At 45.3% G+C, this 22577-nt stretch overlaps 2 protein-coding genes across 2 annotated transcripts in view; both read left to right on the forward strand.

Annotated features, from left to right (window-relative positions):
- The first annotated feature begins 2406 nt into the window (after window positions 1–2406).
- LOC144597034 (otoraplin-like) lies at window positions 2407–8886 on the forward strand. The gene is made up of 4 exons (XM_078405944.1): window positions 2407–2571; window positions 4776–4915; window positions 5018–5131; window positions 8229–8886. Exons 1-4 carry the CDS (start codon window positions 2451–2453, stop codon window positions 8250–8252), a joined length of 399 nt encoding a protein of 132 aa, XP_078262070.1. The 5' UTR covers window positions 2407–2450; the 3' UTR covers window positions 8253–8886.
- Window positions 8887–20032: 11146 nt separating this feature from the next.
- The window catches only part of LOC144597081 (uncharacterized), a 104102-nt gene continuing 101557 nt past the window's right edge, over window positions 20033–22577 (forward strand). The window contains exon 1 of the mRNA XM_078405997.1: window positions 20033–20126. The gene's annotated coding sequence lies outside the window, so the exon portion shown is untranslated. The remainder of the gene's footprint in view (window positions 20127–22577) is intronic.

Genomic DNA, 22577 nt, shown 5'->3' on the forward strand with positions numbered 1-22577 from the left:
GTACTGGAAGGATAAGGGTCTTTCTAATATGATCCCCAGCTTTGACTCTAACTGCAAACTGAAATAGTGAAACGAGTCATTTTGTCCAAGGCCAGTTTGGAAAAGGTGACAAACATAGAGGAGACCATTTGGCCCTTCGAGCCAGCATTGCCATTCATTGTGATCATGGCTGATCATCCACAATCAGTACCCTGTGCCTTCTCCCCATATCCCTTGATTCCGCTAGCCCCTACAACTCTATCTAACTCTCTTTTAAATTCATCCAGTGAACTGGCCTCTACTGCCTTCTGTGGCAGAGAATTCCACCTCAGTTTTAAATGGCCTCCCTTTTATTCTGAGACTATGGCCCCTGGTTCTGGACTCCCCCAACATTGGGAACATTGTTCCTGCATCTAGCTTGTCCAGTCCTTTTATAATTTTATATGTTTCTATAAGATACCCTCTTATCCATCTAAATTCCATTGAGTACAAGCTCGGTCTTTGTCATATGTGTGAAAAAGAACCAGATCCTCAGAAACTCAGTTGATTAACACCCTTACCTTGTTGTGTAGGAAGGAACTGCAGATGCTGGTTTACACTGAAGATGTCCAGAAGATCCAAAACGCTGGAGTAACTCAGTGGGTCACTCTGGAGAGAAGGAATAGGTGACGTTTTGGGTAGAAACCCTTCTTCAGGCCTGAAACATCGCCTATTCCTTTTCTCCAGAGATCCTGCCTGACCCACTGAGTTACTCCAGCATTTTGTGTCCACCCTTACCTCATTGTTCTTTTCCCTGTGCGAAAGTGGGACAACATTGTACTAATGCGAACGGGTGATCGATGGTCTGTATGGACTCGATGGGCTGAAAGGCCTATATTCATGCTGCGTTTCTTAAGTACAAACCTTCCTGTCTTACTCTGATTACTTTGGTTTCGTGCTCCTGAATGGTGCAGCCAATGCTCGATGCCCAGGGAGGGGAGAGTTGGGCTCGGTAATGATGTTTCCCATGAAGGAATATCTGATCAACACTCTCAGGGCATTTATATAGCAACAGCCACAATAAAGTATCCTGTCTCTCAGCCTGAAGAAGGGTCTCGACCCGAAACATCACCTATTCCTTTTCTCTTGAGATGCCGCCTGAGTTGCTGAGTTACCCCAGCTGTTTTCTTCAGCTATCTTTGTTTTAAACCAGCATCTGTAGTTCCTTCCTACACATAAAGAATGAGATGGATCTTCTACTCCTGAGCTACACCCCACCAAGGAATTAATGTCTTTCAGTGACAGGACGACTGGTGAGATGCTTCCCGACAGGCCGCGACTGTGGACTGGGAACGCGGCCAGAGGCCTTTATCGAGGCCCAGCGGTCTGGATGCCTTCCGGATCGCCGCGTGGAAGCCTGGGTCGGGGCCCGGCCGGGGCCTCGCGGATCGGAGTCCGGGTCGGCGGAGCGGCCGACGTATTCCCCGCTGGGGCCCGGGTCGGCAGCACGGAGACGTGAAGTGGGCCGTCGACAGTGGTGAGGCCTCGGCGGCGGTGAAGCGCCGACAGTGGTGAAGCCTCGTGACGACGGGGCTTTGGCGGTGGTGAAGCCTCGCAGCGGTGGCGATGTCTCGCAGCGGCGGCGATGCCTCGCGGGTCCACCCGCGGTCGATGGTCGATGAGGACCACCATGAAGAACAATGGAGGAGCCGGCGTGGGGAGGCCGCAGTGAGGGAGGGGGGGGGGAGAACAATGGGCAATAGGGGGGTGGGTGGGGGTGGGGGACAGAGGACAATGGGGACCCGGCATGGGGGAACAGCTGTGGGGGGGGGGGACAAAAGGGGGAGCCGACGTGCTTTGTAACTTTGTCAACAACGTAGGTGGCCGCTATTAGTATACATTGTGTATGCAAGCAAAGAATCTCACTGTGCCTAGTCACATGTGACAATAAGGTATAACCAGCAGAGCCAGAAAGGAGCCCATATAAATACATGGTGATCAAACATTTGAATGGAACTTCCAGACTTGTGTAAGGAGAGCTTATTTGTTCTCTTGCATTTGGCTATTGCATTCAAAACTGTCCATGAAACCTCTGATCACATCTTCTATAAAGGTTTCATTTAAAATACTTTACATATTTGCTTTAGAAGGGTAGCCGTGAAACATTTGTGCTTTTCCAAGCGATTAACACTACCAGATATATTTACTGCACGATAGGAAGGCTATTTAGATTAGCAATGCCATCTGTATGTCTTTTCTGCCTTCCCTCCTCTCTATAACCCGTCCCATTCCTTCCTCCAGCTCCACACCAGTGCTGACACAAGTCTGATTGTTCTGCTGGAGGAAATGACATTGGTGGCAAATGTTTATCCAGATGTTTGGCTTCAGCTTCCAACGGGAAAGCTGAAAGTTTGTTGGCAAGGAGCAATTCAGTCCAAGCGATCTTAAAAGCACTAAGGGAAAGCAAAAAAGTTGCGAACTGCGAAATTAAAATGGCACGAGCTGCCTGCTGTCTCTTCTCACTTTTGCTAATTGGATTGGCACAAGTCATTAAAGCAGATTACATGGAAAAACTCGCAAAAAAGAAAATCTGTGCTGATGAGGATTGCAGTTGTAAGTACATTCGCTTCATTTTTGAGATTGGAAACCTAAAAACTTCTATTTATTTATGCTTTTTGTTATTAAACATACTTTCTATATTCAGCAACAATGAAAACGATGCGCACATACCTTTAATGTGTTTATACATTTTTTTCCACATTTAAGTTTAGCTCTTATTTCCCTGGAATATAAATTGTTCGTCACTGGTTTATAATCTGCGCAATCTCAGTCACTGTTGACATTGGGCTTTTCACGAAATAAGGATACTTATAATTGTCATACAATTTTTCTTTCCCGCTGCTATTAACACGATAGATCAAACTCACTCAATGGGGCAAGTCTGAAAGTATTTCAGTGTGAACCTGACATTTAGGTTAAACGTCGCTTTGTATCAAGTGACTCCGCGATGTTATTTTCTACAAACCATGAAATGGGGTTTGGTTCAGATATTTGTTTCACTTCAGAATGATCGACACTGAGCCAGAGGTGACCAACGAATGTTTTCTGACAGAAGTTAATGATGAATGAGAAATTATTCCTAATTTAGTACTCCCGCCACCCAAGAAGGGGCAGTTCAGCCCTTTAGAAAGAAATCTGAGCTTAACCAAGCTTGTACTGTGCAGATGTGAGGCTTGTACACATTTCACTGCTACTCTTTGAAAATTGAGAAGTCAAGCTTCACTGATCTACTGCTGAAATTTTCCTTTTTTGACAAAGCCACAGTGACATTTTGAAAGAAAGGGCAGAGCAGGCCAAACTCAGATTCTCAAATATCAACTCTTGGTGACCTCCTTGGCCACTGAGGTATTAACAATAGACAGAAAGACTTGCATTTATACAGCCTGTCACCGTTTCAGGATGCCCCAAAGCACTTTTCAATACTCTTGAAATGTTGTCACTTAAAGTGGATGTAATTCCACAGCCAATTTGTGCAGACCAAGCTCTCACAAGCAAATGTTAATTTGCTTCAGTGATGTTGATTGGGAAACAAATATTAATTGACAGACTGGGAATAGTTTCCCTTGCTCCTTCCAAAATCAGCCCTAGGGATCTTTTAAATCCTTGTATGCAAGCAGGTGGGACGTTTTAACGTCTCATTTTAAAGTTACTGGTGGAGAAATTTGTTCTCATTTGTTGCTTCCAGATGCACCAGTGGTTGTTATTGATTTTAGTTAAGTTTAGAGATACAGCGCAGAAACAGGCCCTTCGGCCCATCAAGTCCGCACTAACCAGCGATCCCCGCACGCTAACACTATCCTACACACACTAGGGACAATTTCAATTTATACCAATCCAATTAACCTACAAACCTGTACGTCTTTGAGTGTGGGAGGAAAGCGAAGATCTCGGAGAAAAACCCACGCAGGTCACGGGGAGAACGTACAAACTCCGTACAGACAGCACCCGTAGTTAGGATTGGACCCGGATCTCTGGCGCTGTGAGGCAGCAACTCTACCGCTGCGCCACCATGCTACCCGTGTCAATTGCTTGACACTCGATTCTATTCAAGTCAATGGAATTGAATTTTGGATGAGTACACAGGGAGCCCCTCCTCCATGATGCACGATGAGCAAGAAACAAAAACAGCTTTCTACTTTCTACTCCACTACTGACTGTTCGGCATTTCTCTAGTACTGTCCTTGAAAGTCAGCATAGATTTTTGTTTTTCTGTCCTTGCGTTCTTGTGGCAGGACTTGAATTCACAATCCTCTAACTCACAGGTCAGAGTTCTAACGACTGAGACATGGCTGACAGATAGCATATCATTTTTTTGGAGCAGGTAATCTTCACAAACTATCATTGCCTTCATTTTATGCAGCAGTTAAAACAGAAGTATCAGAACATCCTTTGCTTCTTCTGGAATATTGATTTCTCTAACTTCAAGTAACCCTTGCTTTCCCTCTCACTCCGTCCCTTCCCAATCCTAGTTCTCCGACTAGTTCTGCTGCCCTCCTGATTAAATATTACTGATTGTATGCTCCGTTGTCACCTTCCCCTCAGCAAGCCATCCTACTTTTCTTTATCATCATATGCTTTGATCTGTCGTTTTCCCACCTCACCCTTCTTTCTCTCCAGAGTCTCTATCCCCTGACTCTCAGTCTGAAGAAGTGTCACGACCCGAAACGCCACCCATTCCTTCGATCCGGAGATGTCCCGGTGAGTTACTCCAGCATTTTGTGGCTATCTTCAAATAAAGCGAGTGATTTGTCTTTCAGATGTCATCTCATTTGGCCAGGTGGTTGATGATTACAATGCACCAGACTGCAGGTTCTTAAACCTTAGGGAAGGCCAATTCATATATGTGTACTCCAAACTGGTACAAGAAGGCCAAAGTGGAGAATTCTGGTCTGGTAGTGTAAGTAAATCTACTCTACCTGGGGGACTAAAAGCAAACAATTCAGTGATAACTTAAGGACTCTCAATGTGCCTCCTTGTGATTTTTGCTTCCCTATTGCAGATTTACAGTGATCATCAGTATGTGGATCAAATGGGTATAATCGGTTATTTCCCCAGCACCTTGGTCACTGAGCAGCAAGTATTCCAGAACACAACGGTGGAACTTCCCACCACTGTGAGTATATCATTTAATAATTTTTGTTAATTATTTTAGAGATACAATGCAGAAACAGGCTCTTCGGCCCACCGAGCCCGCGCCGACCAACGATCCCCGTGCATTAACACTTTCCCACACACATCAGGGGCAATTTTTCATTTATACCAATTAACCTACAATCTTGTACGTCTTTGGAGTGTGTGAGGAAACTGAAGATCTTGGAGAAAACCCATGCAGGTTACAGGGAGAACATACAAACTGCGTACAGGCAGCACCTAAGATAGACATGAAATACTGGAGTAACTCAGCGAGACAGGCAACATCTTTGGATAGAAGGAATGGGTGACGCTTCGGGTCGAGACCCTTCTTCGGTAGTCGGGATCTGGCGCTGTAAGGCAGCAACTCTACCGCTGCGCCACAGTGCCACCCACCTTCAATCTAAGTTCATAGAAACTGAAGAACCTGTAAGACTGTAGCCTGATTTGCCAACCAACAAGATCACGAACGATATTGTGCCTCATTCCACTCTCCTCTCTTAATTTCTTGATTTCTTAAAGAATCTTAATTTTGCTTGCACACAGCAACCGAAAATCCATTGCCCTCCAGAGTAATGAATTCTGAGGAATGTCAAACATCCAAGAAATTTCTCATAGTCTTAAACAGCTGATGTTTTTGCTGCAAAACAATTCAGTTTAATTGAGTTTAGTTTAGTGATACAGTATGGAAACAGGCTTATTCACAAAATGCTGGAGTAACTCAGCAGGACAGGCAGCATCTCGGGAGAGAAGGAATGGGTGACGTTCTTCAGCCCACCGAGTCCCATGCCGACCATCGATCACCCATACACTAATTCAATGTTATCCCACTTTCGCATCCTACACACTTGGGCAATTTACAGAAGCCAATTAACCTACATACATACACGTCTCTGGAATGTGTGAAGACACAGGAGCACCCGGAGAAAAAACAGGGTGGAATGTATAAACTCGGCACAGACAGCACCCATATTCAGTGGTATCACAAAATGCTGGAGTAACTCAGCGGGACAGGCAGCATCTCAGGAGAGAAGGAATGGGTGACGTTTCCCAAAACGTCACCCATTCCTTCTCTCCTGAGATGCTGCCTGACTCGCATTTTGTGATACCTTCGATTTGTACCAGCATCTGCAGTTATTTTCCTGCACCCATATTCAGAATCAAAACAGGTCTCTGGCACTGTGAGGCAGCAGCTTTACCGCTGCGCCACTGTGCCGCCCCTACAACAATTCTACAACAACCCATCTTATCAATCACTTTTAGAATCTGCAGAATGTTTCAATGAGATCATCTCCTAGTTCCTGTGAGCTTGGGCCAATATTAGTCAATTTCTCCACGTTGGACAACCTCTCAGCCCTCTCCACCCTCAGTCTGAAGAAGGGTCTCGACCCGAAGCGTCACCCTGCCTGTCCTGCTGAGTTACTCCAGCATTTTATTTTAGATTTAGATTTCGAGATACAGCGCCCTTCGGCCCACCGGGTCCGTGCCACCCAGCGATCCCCACACATTAACACTATCCTACACACACCAGGGACAATTTTTTATTTTTTTTACATTTGCCCAGCCAATTAACCTACATACCTGTACGTCTTTGGAGTGTGGGAGGAAACCGAAGATCTCGGAGAAAACCCATGCAGGTCACGGGGAGAGCGTACAAACTCCGTACAGACGGCGCCCGTAGTCAGGATCGAACCTGAGTCTCCGGCGCTGCATTCGCTGTAAGGCAGCAACTCTACCGCTGCGCCACTGTGCCGCCCTATTTTGTGTCTATCTTCAATTAAAACCACCATCTGCAGTTCTTTCGTACACTCTCAGCCCTTTCGTTAAGTTAGGTGAATCTGAGCTATATCACCTCCAAGGTTATCTTAGTTTTGGAACCCAACACTGCATGTGGTGATCCACGTGTCATGCCACCAAAGTGCCATACCATTGTAGCAAGACTCCCTTGCCACTTACTTCAATCCCTTGTTTAATAAACATCAACACACCAATTAGCTCTTGGTTACTATATGTTAAAACTAGCTTCATGTCATAAACCATGACACCCAGATCTCTCTGCACTCTTTCCCCCTTTAGGTAGGTGATGAAATAAATGAATGATATTCCATGCAATGAATGTGGATTTGGTGCCTGTGAAAGTATCTAAGCAAATACCTGAGAGGATTGTAAATTAGATTTATTTCAATAAATGAAATTTAATTAAAATTAGTTGACAAAAAATGCTATAACAATAGCAATAAATATGATGAATGTTTCTTAGTTTAAATGTGACAGATTCCTTCAATTGTGTGGATTTTAAAAATATACTACCTTGAATTAAATTATCTTGAGTGTTTACAATCAGGTTTGCTTTCTGTGCTTGAAATTGAATGTGCCTTCAGTAGTTGCTTCAAGATCAGGAGCAGGCTGACTATTAATCAGAATGGACCTTGCATAATTACAAAAACGTCCAAGGCCTGGATAGGATGGATGTGGAGAGGATGTTTCCACTAGTCGGGAGAGTCTCGGACCAGAGGCCACAGCCTCAGAATAAAAGGACGTACCTTTTGAAAGGGGATGAGGAGGAATTTCCTTCGTCAGGGGGTGGTGAATCTGTGGAATTCATTGCTACAGACAGCTGTGGAGGCAATGTCGATGGATATTTTTAAGGCGGAGATTCTTGATTAGTAAGGGTGTCAGGGGATATGGGGAGAAGGCGAGTGAATGGGGTTGAGAGGGAAAGATAGATCAGCCAAGATTGAATTGTGGAGTAGAATTAGTTCTGTTCCAAGAAATTATGTAAACTATTTAACATGCCTGGCCTTCATTAGATGTTAATCTATTTCTAAACTGTTCAATATAACTGTAAACATTGCTGATAATATTCCTTTTGCGCAGTCTTTAAAAAAAAAAATCTTCCTTGCAACATACTTATATGTTAAAGCTATTTAGAATCATGTAGAAATGCATTGATTTTTCACTATATAATGATCCTGCATTTTTCTTCATCAGTGTTTGATGTATTATAATGACAATGTTTAAGTGTGCCATCTGTAATTGGTTTTTGAATCTGAGGCGTTCTTATTTTAACTTTCCATCAGGCTATCGACTTCTACTGTGACTAATGCTAATGACCCACTCATCAAACTGTGCAATCAAAGAAAAAATGCAGAACAAATTCGATTGAACTGAGGTCTGTTCAGTTTCTTGCTGCTAAAAGTCCTTACTTCTTTAAGAAATGTTTAATGTCATATCATATCATATCATATCATATCATATATATACAGCCGGAAACAGGCCTTTTCGGCCCACCAAGTCCGTGCCGCCCAGCGATCCCCGTACATTAACACTATCCTACACCCACTAGGGACAATTTTTACATTTACCCAGCCAATTAACCTACATACCTGTACGTCTTTGGAGTATGTCAATGGCTGAAGTCGAGCAGAAAGATTATAAAGTGAACGTTTTAGTCCTTACTGTGATTTAATTTACTTGTTTAACTTTTATTTTAATTTTAATTGGTTATAAAACATCTCTTTCAATGCTTGTATCAAATATTTGAATAATACATAATATGATTAATGCATTCATTTTTGTATAGAAATAACAAATGGACGAATCATTTTATTTTCTGATAGTTTCCTTGCTACCTGAATGTCATCGGTTTATTTCATGTCTCTGTGGTTAATTTCGCAGTACCATGTCATGCAGAGGCAATCTCTAGTGTTTCGACAGTCTCCTGCAATACAAAATATATCCAAGCAAAATTAAAGCGTATTTTATTTGCTTAATCCATATGTGTGTATCAGTGTCTGCACGTGTGTATGTCTCTGCAGGGGAGGGGGGGGGCGAGGGGGGGAAGGATCAACTTCCTAACGACAACTGCAAGGAATGGGAGATTGCAGTCTGCCAGTATCTCCAATGGTTGCTAATCTCCACTCATCACTAACATCTGACAGTCTGCACACATGAATGAAAACAGTTGATGACAATGGTGCAAATGCACTGTGGAATTGGACAACCCAGATTACATCAACAACTAGCCAACGGTTCTGTAAAGAAACAGCGGCTAGGTATTGTGTGCATTTAATCTTGTTCCGAACTAATGTGCTTATGCACTGCAGCACAAAGGTATTGAACACAGTGGAAGTCAAGATACATGTGCAGTGTTGGACAAAGACAGAGTGTTTAATTGTCATCTCTGCTGACGACGGAGCAATTAAATTCTTACTTGCAGCAGCACAACAGGTCAGTATATGCAACACACGCAGATACTATAAAATATAAAGCGTCAAAATATTAATAACCACAATAGGCAATAGGTGCAGGAGTAGGCCATTCGGCCCTTCGAGCCAGCACCGCCATTCAATGTGATCACGGCTGATCATTCTCAATCAGTACCCCGTTCCTGCCTTCTTCCCATACCCCATGACTCCGCTATCCTTAAGAGCTCTATATCTAGCTCTCTCTTGAATGCATTCAGAGAATTGGCCTCCACTGCCTTCTGAGGTAGAGAATTCCACAGATTCACAACTCTCTGACTGAAAAGGTTTTTCCTCATCTCCATCCTAAATGGCCTACCCCTTATTCTTAAACTGTGGCCCCTGGTTCTGGACTCCCCCAACATTGGGAACATGTTTCCCGCCTCTAATATATCGAACCCCTTAAAATACTAATGCAAAAACCCATTGTCCTTAGTGCAACCAAAGACAGTCCATAAAACGTCATAGATGAGGTTAGTGTTGTACAGTGTTCAAGAGCCTGGTGGTAGCTGGGAAGGAGCTATTCTTGAAGCTGTTGGTCACTTTTTTAAGATTCTTGTAACTTCTTTCCGATGGCAGGATTGAAACAAGAGCGTGACCAGGGTGGCTGTTATGTAATGTATACTGAATGTGTACGAAGGAACTGCAGATGCTGGTTTACACCGAAGAGACACACAAAGTGCTGGAGTAACTCAGTGGGACAGGCAGCACCTCTGGATAGAAGGAATGAGTGACATTTTGGGTCGAGACCGTCAGACTGCTTCAGTCTAAAGAAGGGTCTCGACCTGAAACGTCACCCATTCCTTCTATCCAGAGATGCTGCCTGTGCCACTGAGTTACTCCAGCATTTTGTGTCTATGTAAAATACTGAGTTGGGGGTCCAGGTACACTTTGTATCTGACTCTTAAGCATTATGCCAATCACAGTTGTCGTGTCTGGCTCAACCCAAGTCCAAACCCAAATTATTTTATTTTAATAATTATAAATACTTTGATTTTACTTAAAATTGGATCTGGTTTAAAATCCATTCATTATATTTTGTTCTTCTTAATCAATATCTTTTAATTTATTAAATTATTCAGCTGTTTTCACATAAGGCCTGATCATCAAGGATATACAGAAGCAGAGGGGAAAAAATCCCCTCCTGACAACACTAAACTTCAGCAGTACCAAGGTTGAAGGACGACGAGGACTATGAATGAGGACTTGTGAAGCACTGGCTCAGGTCCAACACCGTTCAACCAAATCAGGCTTTAATTCCACAGACGGCTGTGGAGGCCAAGTCAATAGATGATGGAGATTGACAGGTTCATGATTAGTACGGGTGTCAGGGGTTAAAAGGAGAAGGGAGGAGAAAGGGGGTTGAGAGGGTATGATAGATCAGCCATGATTGAATGGCAGAGTAGACTCGGCGGGCCGAATGGCCTAATTCTGCTCCAATAACTCACGAATTGTGACCTGCAATAGAATGGTCAATTGGCACCATCTGCACACTTCCTTTGTGCAGTGGGACCCAACATTGACCATGCCTCAGGCCACATCACCAGCGATGACCACGTATCGGGATCTTTCAGGAGGATTCTCAGTATGTCGATGAATTCTCTCTTGAACTTGTACAGGTGTGTACGGTGGGGAACATATTGACTGGTTACATCACGGCCTGATTCAGCAACCCAAACGCCTTGGTGATGCTGCCTGGCCCGCTGAGATATTCAGCATTTTGTGGGGTTTTTTGACAGATTTTATAAGTTCAACTAGCACAGTAGCTCTGATTTACAGTTTTTATGTTGAATAGGATTGACAGAATCCCTGAAGGAAAGGAAAATAATTGCCAAAGGCAGGATTTCAGTAAAATATAAAAGACAAAGCTTAATAGAACCCTAACTTCAATCTTGATCCTTGTATACTTTGGAAATGGAACCACCAGCCAACATTCTTGAGTTTCTAAGCAAGATGTCCTAGCAATGTAGTCACATAGCGCTGTTTATTTTAGGTCTGCATTAATGAAAATGCACTTTGTCCAAAGTTAACTGTGATAACAAATATTTCTGGGTTCTTTCCCGTCACTCCAGAGATGAAAACAGGCATGACCCAGCACAAGTTGGGCGGCCACGGTGGCGCAGCAAATGCAGCGCCGGAGACCCGGGTTCCATCCTGACTACGGGTGCTGTCTGTACGGAGTTTGTACGTTCTCCCCATGACCTGTGTGGGTTTTCTCCGGGATCTCCGGTTTCCTCCCACACTCCAAAGACGTACAGGTTTGTAGGTTAATTGGCTTGGTAAATGTAACAATTGTCCCTAGTGGGTGTAGGATGGTGTAAATGTGCGGGGATCGCTGGGCAGCGTGGACCCGGTGGGCTGAAAGGGTCTGTTTCCGTGCTGTATCTCTAAAATAAACTAAAGTTAAGAGGCGTTTAAGAGGCTTTTAGATAGGCCTATGGATATGTGTGGAATGGAGGGATATGGATCAGATGCAGGCAGAGGAGATTCGTTTCACTTGGCATCATGTTGGGCCTTGATACTGTGGGCCAAAGGGCTGGACAGTTCTATGGCCTATGAATACCTTGTGATCATCCAATGGCTCATACATCCTACATGAGACGTGTGAGGTTGTAACGGGCCAGCTGAGCTGCATTCACTGAGCTGCCATGACACAGCAGAGGCAGCATTGCCAGGGTGGCACACAGTGAGGTCACTGCGCCAGTCAGAATAGATGTCTGAAGAATGGTCCCGACCCGACACATCACCTATCCATTCTCTCCACACAATGGAACAAACATAAAAACATAGGAAAATAGGTGCAGGAGTAGGTCATTCGGCCCTTCGAGCCAGCATCGCCATTCAATATGATCATGGCTGATCATCTAAAATCAGTACCCAGTTCCTGCTTTCTCCCCATATCCATTGATTCCTTTAGCCCTAAGAGCTAAATCTAACTCTCTTGAAAACATCCAGTGAATTGGCCTCCACTGCCTTCTGTGGCAGAGAATTCCACAGATTCACAACTCTCTGGGTAAAAAAGTTATTCTTAAACTGCCCCTTATTCTTAAACTGTGACCCCTGATTCATCCATGTGAACAATTTTTGGAGTTCATCCTTTTGGTCTTTAAATCTTTGCCATTGCATCTCCACCATCAACCCTTTAGGTATAATTTGTCAGTCTATCCTAGCCAATTCCCGTCTCATACCTTCAAAGTCTCCTTTCTTTAAGTTTAGGACCCTAGTCTCTGAATTAACCCTGCCATTCTCCCTTAATGCAGAATTCCACCATATTATGGTCACTGTTGCCCAAGGGGCTCTCCACAACAAGATCGCTAACTAATCCTTCCTCATTACACAATATCCAGTCAAGGATGGCCTGCCCTTAAGCCGAGTCTTCTACAAATTGGTTTAAAAAAACATCCTGTATACATTCCAGGAAATACTCCTCCTCAGCACTGTAACCAATTTGGTTGGCCCAATCTATATGTAGATTAAAGTCATTATATGTAGATAACTGCTGTACCTTTGCTACACGCATCCCTAGTTTCCTGCTTGATGCTATCCCCAACTTCCCACTACTGTTTGGTGGTCTGTATACAACTCCAACAAGCGTTTTCTGACCTTGGCTGTTTTGTAGTTTTTTCTGCCCTTGGCTATTTCACAGCTGCCAGAGGAGGTAGTTGAGGCAGGGACTATCCCAATATTTAAGAAACAGTTACCCAAGTACATGGATTGGTCAGTTTGGAGGGATTTGGACCAAATGCTGGCAGGTGGGACTAGTGTAGCTGGGACATGTTCGCCCTTGTGGGCAAGTTGGGCCGAAGGGCCTGTTTCCACACTGTATCACTCTATGACTCCAGAGATGCTGCCTGACCCGCTGAGTTACTCCGGCGCTTTGTGTCTTTTTTTTGTAAACCAGCATCTGCTGTTCCTTGTGTCTATATTTTACTGCTCCATTGAGAAATCTCCTCACTGCACGCCTACCTCGAAGAGGTTCTCCTCCTCTCTCCGATGGGAGTTCTCCCACTGCTCCCCCTCTGCGATTCCTACTGCTCTTCTGCTCCCTGGCCATCTTCTGTCCCAGACTCGCCTTCTGCTCCACGACCATCTTCTGACCCGGTCTCACTACCACAGCCACGTGTGTTTCCTCAAGACTTGCCTGCGGCACCATCTTGTGCCACTTAGGTTAAAGTTCCGTTTCCAGCCCTCCCAGTTCAATCCCAACCAGGATTTCAGATACCTAAACTCAATCCAGTCTGAAGAAGGGTCCAGACTCGAAACGTCACCTCTCCATGTTCTCCAGAGATGCTGCCTGACCCGCTGAGTTATTCCAGCACTCTCTGAAACGTCACCTATCCATGTTCTCCAGAGATGCTGCCTGACCTGCTGAGTTACTCCAGCACTCTGTGAAACGTCAGCTGTCCATGTTCTCCTGAGATGCTGCCTGACCTGCTGAGTTACTCCAGCACTCTGTGAAACGTCACCTGTCCATGTTCTCCACAGATGCTGCCTGACCCGCTGAGTTACTCCAGCACTCTGTGAAACGTCACCTGTCCATGTTCTCCTGAGATGCTGCCTGACCCGCTGAGTTATTCCAGCACTCTGTGAAACGTCACCTATCCGTGTTCTCCAGAGATGCTGCCTTACCCTCTGAGTTACTCCAGCACTCTGTGTCCTTTTTTTTGTAAACCAACATCTGCAATTCTTTGTTTCACACAGTTAATATTTCAAGTCGAAGGTCCTTCCTCAGAACTGGGAAAGAGAGAAAATTTAGTTAATTCCGTGTTACGGAGAAGGTTGGGAGTGGGAAAAGATGGAATTATCTGTGTTTGGGGAAGTCGGGAATGCCCTGGGGGCATTCAGGTGATGGGTGATTGGGGATAGTTGGAGAGAAAAACAATGCCATGAAAGCTATGAGATGAGGGTTGTTAGAAGAGGGGAAAATACAAACAAAGGAATCTAACGAGGTCTGAATCAGAGCTGGCCATTTCTGCTGTAAGTCAGATGTGATTTGGCTGTGAACACAAGATAGAACATACAGGGTGTAGAAAATAGTTCGCAGCATTGTCGCGCATCAGTTCCAGAGACAAAGTCCAATGTCCGTAGTGGGGTAGAGGTGAATCGGACAGTACGTGTGCTTATGGAAGGACCGTTCAGAAGCCTGATAACAGAGGGGAAGAAGCTGTTCCTGAGTCTGGTGGTGCGCGCTTTCAAGTTTCTGTACCTGTTGCCTGACGGGAGCAGGGAGAAGGTCAAAGTCCAACGTTCACTGCAGGCTCTGTGTTCCCCTCTCTCGCCAGACATGTCTGGAGCTCTGAATTTGTCACCACCTCACATTACTTTGTTTTGCATCCTGCTCAGTGTTTCCTGCATTTTCAGTTTTTATTTGGTTGTCGTCAGCTCGCTCCCAGCAACTCCAGGCAGGACACTGGGTTAAGGTTGCAAAAGTATAGTGTTTCATATATCGACTAATTGCTTCCTTAATTGACCTCAGTTTGAAAAACATATCTTTTTAATATTTTCAAACAATTTCCCATGACATTGAAATTAAATCAGTTGCATTTTGCAGGTGTTATTTGAGCACCACCTAGTGACAGTTAAGTTGAAGTTCAAGGTTAATTTCAAAATATTTGTATCGTTCTTAATTATTTTTAATCTCATTTGATTACAATTTTTGTTTAACCTGAGGCTAATTGAACATGGAACAGAACAGGTAGTGTAAGAAAATAACTGCAGATGCTGGTACAAATCGAAGGTATTTATTCACAAAATGCTGGAGTAACTCAGCAGGTCAGGCAGCATCTCAGGAGAGAAAGAAGGTCTCGACCCGAAACGTCACCCATTCATTCTCTCCTGAGATGCTGCCTGACCTGCTGAGTTACTCCAGCATTTTGTGAATGGAACAGAACAGGCTCATCAGCGCACAATGTCCGTGGCGAACATGATGCCAAGACCATCTCTTATCTACCTGCACATGATCCATATCCCTCCATTCCTATCCAAAACCCTCTTAAATCGTTTCTGCCTCAACCACCAACCCTGGTGGCATGTTCCAGGCACTCACTGCCCTCTGTTTAAAAAATGTTGCCCGTACAGCTCCTTTAAACTTTGCCCCTCTTACCTTAAAGCTATGCCCTCTCCTGTTTGATTTTCCCATCCTTAGAAAAAGGTACTGTGTCTACCCTATCTATGCCTCTCATCATTTTATATGCATGTGTATCACACATGTTGGCAATGTGCACATGTAATAACCATGCATTACATGTGTATTATACATGTAATACATGTTTATTACATGTGTGATAGTATCCTGAGGTTCCAGTCCAGAACTTTACATTGTCCTGTAAAGTGGATACCCAGATATTAGGTGCCAATAATATTCGACCTTGCCTAGAGTACAAAGTACTGGAGATCATTTCCAGGTGAGTTCACACCTGAAAGGAATTTAGTCTGCGTGTTTCTATGCCCTATTTACGTTAACATGCCAGATGTTTTCATGCTCCCATTGATGTCATGTTTAACCAATCTTCCTGTCTGTGCCTGTAAAAGTTGGAGTCATGGAGTCATACAGTGTAGAAACAAGCCCTCTGTCCAACTTGCCCACACAATCAATCACAATCACAATCACAATCATACTTTATAAGCCAAGTCTGTTTTGCAACTTTGCAACATACGAGGAATTTCATTTGCAATATAGTCATAACAATAAAAAGCAACATGACACACAAAATATGTTTCAGATTTAGAGATACAGCGCGGAAACAGGCCCTTTCAGCCCACCGAGTCCGCACTGCCCAGTGATCCCCGCACATTAACACTATCCTACACACACGAGGGACAATTTTTACATTTACCCAGTCAATTAACCTACATACCTGCATGTCTTTGGAGTGTGGGAGGAAACCGAAGATCTCGGAGAAAACCCACGCAGGTCACGGGGAAAACGTACAAACTCCGTACAGATGGCGCCCGTAGTCAGGATCGAACCTGAGTCTCCGGTGCTGCATTCGCTGTAAGGCAGCAACTCTACCGCTGCGCCACCGTGCCGCCCCTATGTTCATTTTGTTCATTTTGACATGAACATCCACCACAGTGACTCTTCCACATTCCTCACTGTGATGGAAGGCGAAAAAAAGTTAAATCTCTCCCTTCTTTGTCCTCCAGCGGTCGGGGGCCTCGAACCTTCCATTGACAGGACGATCTTGACTCCCGTAGCCGGCGGCGGGTCTTCCTCGCCGGGGAGATCAAGCTCCCGCATCGGTGGGGGGGGGGGGGGGTGGGGGGAATCTTAGCTCCCCCGCGCCGACCAACATGTCTCATCTACACTCGTACCACTTGCCTGATTTTGGCCAATTTCCCTCTAAACCTTTCCTGTCCATGTAGCTGTCTAATTGCTTCTTAAAGATTGCGATAGTCCCTGCCTCAATTACCTCCTCTGGCAGCTCGTTCCATACACCCACCACCGTTTGCGTGAAAAAGCTACCCCTCAGATTCGTATAAAATCTTTCCCCCCTCACCTTAAACCAATGCACTAGTTCTTTATTCCCCCAGTCGGGGCAAGAGACTCTGTGTGTCCAGCCGATCTATTCCTCCCATGTTCATAGCTGTATCACTATGCTGCTGCAGCTGCCATGAAATTATCGGGTATCATTAGGTGTCACCATTATATGGTCTCACTAGGGACACAACGGACTAGTTTGCCAGCGTATTTCTCTATTTAAAAGCCCATGCTACTGACATCACAAGACCTTCCAAGAACAGAAACAGGCCCTTTGGCCAAACTCGTCCATGCCGACCATGATGCCTTCAAAGCTGGTCCAAATTGCCTGAATTTGGCCCTTTTCCCTCAACCTTTCCTATCCATGTACCTGTCCAAATGAATTTTAAGTGTAGGAAAGAAAACTGCAAATGCTGGTTTAAATCGAAGGTAGACACAAAATGCTGGAGTAACTCAGCGAGTCAGGCAGCATCTCAGGAGAGAAGGAATGGGTGACTTTTTGGGTCGAGACTCCTCTTCAGCCTGTGCATCTACCCGATCTATTCCTTTCATGATTTTGTATACCTCTCCCCTCCTCCTCCTGCGCTCCATGGAATAAAGACCCAGCCTACTCAACCTCTCCCTACAGCTCACACCCTCTACTCCTGGCAACATCCTCGTGAATCTTTTCTGAACCCTTTCAAGCTTGACAATATCTTTCCTGTATAACTCAGCGGGACAGGCAGCATCTCTGGAGAGAAGGTAATGGGTGAACTGCAGGTTTAAACCGAAGATAGAGACGAACTATTGTGATCCAATACCATGTCAGCTCTGTCAGGAAATCAATTATAAATCATTTAGTGCCAAGAGTGGGACCTGTTGCTTCATTCTTCCTGTTTTAGCCAATTGTCCCAGATTCTGGAGGGCGCCGACAATGGCTGCCACGGTCCTTGCTGTTTTGTATGTGTTTGTTCATTTGTGTCGTCTGTGAAAATCCCACAACGATCACTGTCATGAGAGAGGTGCTCCTTAACAACAGACATACGGTACCTTTAAACATCGTTCACTCACATGTTTGAATCGTAATGTTGTATTCTTAATGTTTGAATGGTTTATGATTTATTCTTAATTGTTTACTGTATGTTCATGTTGTTACTTGCAAGCGGAGCACCAAGGCACATTCATTGTATGTGCACATATTTGGCCAATAAACTTATTCATTCATTCACTCCACATGCTTGATATATCAGTTGCAAGCTCCTAAAAGATAAAAACTGCATATTTGCCATCTCCATTTTGTTCTCCATTCCTAACCTCATGTTTTTTGAGAAACCACCATTGAATCATAGGGAAGGCACACGGAAGACCATTGTTTACTTTAGTTTAGTTTATTGTCACGTACACTGAGGTACAGTGAAAAGCTTTTGTTGCATGCTAACAAGTCATCGGAAAGACAATACATGATTACAATCAAGCCATTCACAGTGTACAGATTCATGATAAGGGAATAAAGTATGAAATGTTGCTGTCAGAGTAGAGATTTATGTGTGGAGTGATTGTGATGTGTGATTGTTGATCAGCTTCTGTGACTAGCACATAGGGTTGCCAACTGTCCCGTATTAGGGGGGACATCCCGTATTTTGGGCTAAATTGGTTTGTACCATAAGGGACCGCCCTTGTCCCGCATTAGGCCCAGGGGGCACTGTAGGCCTGGACACTGTAGGCCCGGACAGTGTAGGCCCGGAAAGTGTAGGCCCGGACAGTGTAGGCCCGGACAGTGTAGGCTCGGACAGTGTAGGCCCGGACACTGTAGGCCCGGACACTGTAGGCCCGGACACTGTAGGCGCAGACACTGCAGGTCCGGACACTGCCGGCCCAGACACGGTAAGCCCGGACACTGCAGGCCCGGACACGGTAGGCCAGGACACTGTAGGCCCGGACAGTGTAGGTCAGGACAGTGTAGGTCCAGACAGTGTAGGTTCGGAGGCTCGGGCGCTGCCTAACGGAGGTTGCATAGCAACCCACCTCCCGGCCCAGGAAGCTTGGTGGAGCGGGAGCACGTGGCCGCTGGCTGGGTGAGGTCACGTGGGGCGCAGGGCGGTGACGTCACCCTTTGTCCCTTATTTGGGAGTGAGATAGTTGGCACACTGGGGTACTGATTGGGAATGATCAGCCATGATCACATTGAATGGCGGTGCTGGCTCGAAGGGCCGAATGGCCTCCTCCTGCACCTATTGTCTATTGTCTATTGTCACACAAAGAGTCACCTGGGTTGGGTGCCATCAGTTGTCTCTGTCCTGTCTCTTCCAAAGGGCTTTCCCATCAGTCCCACCTTAAACACAGGAGCAATATCAGGCCATTCGGCCCATCGAGCCTGCTCCACCTTTCGATCATGGCTGACCAATTTTTCCCTCTCAACCCCATTCCCCTGCCTTCTCCCCATAACCTTTAACCCCCCCCTTACTAATCAGGAACACTCTTACCAATCAAGAAGCACCCACAATCCTGAACAGTGCAAGTAATGAAAGAATAGGGGGAAAATAATTTGTAGAGCATAAAATCATGAGGGGAATAGATAGAGTCAATGTACAGAGTCTTTTACCCAGGGTAGGGAAATCAAGAATCAGAGGGCTACTGTCTGTTTAAGATGAGAGTGGCAAGATTTGATACGAATCTGAAGGGCAATTTTTTCCTCAGAGGCCATATGAAATGAGTCGCCAGAGGAAGCAGTACTATAATGGCATTTAAAAGACACTTGGACAGGTACATGGATAGGAAAGGTTTCGATGGATATGGCCAAACACGGACAAATGGGACTATTTTAGTTATGGCATCTTGGTTGGCGGGGGTGGGGGTGGGGGTGGTGGGGTGGGGGTGGTGTTTGCTTTGGTCACAGTTCAATTTATCAGGTAAAATTCCTGTCGAGTGTATATGTTTCACAGTGCATTGACAGTGGCAAGCAAAGAATGTTTACGAGCAGCTCTTGGAAGAAAGGATATGGGGTATGTCGCCAATCATGCATGACAAAGCGACTACGTAGAGGGAGGGAGGGGGGGGTTAATCTCTGGAGAATCTGCCGGTTGCCAGGATCCAGGCTAAGCTTGTTTTGTTTTAACCACTGTCGTGTTTTTCGTCGCTGAAGAGAAACGGCGAACACAAACCCTGCTCGGCAAACTCAGTCTCCGAACAGATCTGATCAACTGACTGGACATGGGAATTCGCTCTGGTGAAAGTGAGCAGCACAGGTTTAACTGGCTTGTTTCTAATCACACAAGGTAGAGATCGGCTTGCCTCTCTAGTCTACCTCTCCAGATCTTATCTGGATTTGATACTCTGCCGCGTCTTTTGGAGATGTGCAGGAAAGAACTGCAGGTAGAGCCAGCACCACCATTCACCGTGATCATGGCTGATCATTCTCAGATGCTGGTTTAAATCGCAGGTAGAAACACCAAATGCTGGGGTAACTCAGCGGGTCAGGCAGCAGCATCTCTGGAGAGAAGGAACGGGTGACCGACCTTCTTCAGGATCTTTGAGATTCCTGCTCGGGGGATTTCGTGCTCTTTGCAGGGGAGGTGTCTCCTTTTTTTCCGAACATGTAATACTTTTGGCAGTGGAGGCCAATTCTCTGAATGCATTCGGAGAGAGCTAGATAGAGCTGTTAAGGATAGCGGGGTCAGGGGGTATGGGGAGAAGGCAGGAACGGGGTACTGATTGAGAATGATCAGCCATGATCACATTGAATGGCGGTGCGTACAGGCTCGAAGGGCCGAATGGCCTCCTCCTGCACCTATTGTCTATTGTCTGTGTCTCGCTGAGTTTATGTGGAAGGGAGGAGACATTTGATTCTCTCTCAGTAAATTTCTTACTTCACGGGGAAGGTTTTTGAGATTTCTTACCTTTGGTGATGAACAAAGCTGATGCGTTTTTGTGAGAGGAAAAAAAAAATCATTGCTGCTCACTCTCACAATTAGCGGCGCAGCAGTAGAGTTGTTGCCTGACAGTAAGCCCCAGAGAGACGCGGGTTCGATCCCGACCCCGGGCGCTGCCTGCGTGGAGTTTGCACGTTCTCCCTTTGACTCCGGGTGCCCTGGTTTCCCCAAAGAACCGCGGAGTTTGGAGGTCATTTGGCTTCTGTAAATTGTGCCCAGTGTGTAGGCTAGAACTAGTTAGACAATAGACAATAGACAATAGGTGCAGGAGGAGGCCATTCGGCCTTTCGAGCTAGCACCGCCATTCAATGTGATCATGGGTGATCATTCTCAATCAGCACCCCGTTCCTGCCTTCTACCCATACCCCCTGACTCCGCTATCCTTAAGAGCTCTATCTAGCTCTCTCTTGAATGCTATCCTTAAGAGCTCTATCTAGCTCTCTCTTGAATGCTATCCTTAAGAGCTCTATCTAGCTCTCTCTTGAATGCTAACTAGTTAGCGTATGTGCAGGAAGGAACTGCAGATGCTGGTTTAAACCGAAGGTAGACACAAAATGCTGGAGTAACTTAGCGGGTCAGGCAGCACCTCTGGAGAGAAGGTTATTGGGTCTGACTGCGTCTCTGGAGAAAAGGTGTAGGGTCGAGACACGTGTCCAGTCTGAAGGGTCTCGACCCGAAACGTCACCGATACCTTTTCTCCAGAGATGCTGCCTGACCCGCTGAGTTACTCCAGCTTTTAGTTACTGTATGGGTTGGTGGGCCGAAGGGCTTCTTTCCACGCTGTATGTCTAAATAGACAATAGGTGCAGGAGCAGGCCATTCGGCCCTTCGAGCCAGCACCACCATTCAATGTGATCATGGCTGATCATTCTCAATCAGTACCCCGTTCCTGCCTTCTCCCCAAACTAAACTAAAGTATTTTCAAATGATCCCAAGAGGATGTTGTCTTTTAAAATTCTGAGCAGCAGATTATTTAAGTGGAAAGTTCCCTCTATATTCACAGATGTGTTTGTGCGTGGGATGTGCTCATGTTAACAATGTTTCGATGTTGACAAGGTTTCGTGCGGTTTTGTTTTTGTACATTACTCCAGCAATTTGTGCCTATCTTCGGTATAAACCAGTATCTACAGTTCCTATCTACACACAAGGCTCTTCTCCGTACGTGGCAGGTCCTTTTAGAAGGATGAGAGGGGATCTTATGGAGACGTATAAAATTATGAAAAGTCTGGACAAGCTAGATGCAGGAAAAATGTTCCCAATGATGGGGGAGTCCAGAACCAGGGGCCACACAGTCTGAGAGTATAAGGGTAGGCCATTTAAAAGACGTACTCCAAAGACGTACAGGTATGTAGGTTAATTGGCTGGGTAAAATGTAAAAATAAAAAAAATTGTCCCTAGTGGGTGTAGGATAGTGTTAATGTGCGGGGATCGCTGGGCGGCACGGACTTGGAGGGCCGAAAAGGCCTGTTTCCGGCTGTATATATATGATATGATATGATATGATAAAACTGAGGTGAGAAAAAACTTTTCCACCCAGAGAGTTGTGAATTTGTGGAATTCTCTGCCACAGAAGGCAGTGGAGGCCAATTCACTGGATGAATTTAAAAGAAAGTTAGATAGAGCTCTTGGGGGCTAGCGGAATGAAAGGATATGGGGAGAAGGCAGGCACGGGTTACATGATCACAATGAATGGCGGTGCTGGCTCGAAGGGCCGAATAGCCTCCTTCTGCACCTATTTTCTATGTTTCTATGTTAACACCAGTCCACGTTTCGTTGCATTTATTTGCTGATGGCTAA

The sequence above is a fragment of the Rhinoraja longicauda genome, chromosome 9, assembly GCF_053455715.1.
Source record: "Rhinoraja longicauda isolate Sanriku21f chromosome 9, sRhiLon1.1, whole genome shotgun sequence".
NCBI classification, from domain to species: Eukaryota; Metazoa; Chordata; class Chondrichthyes; order Rajiformes; family Arhynchobatidae; genus Rhinoraja; species Rhinoraja longicauda.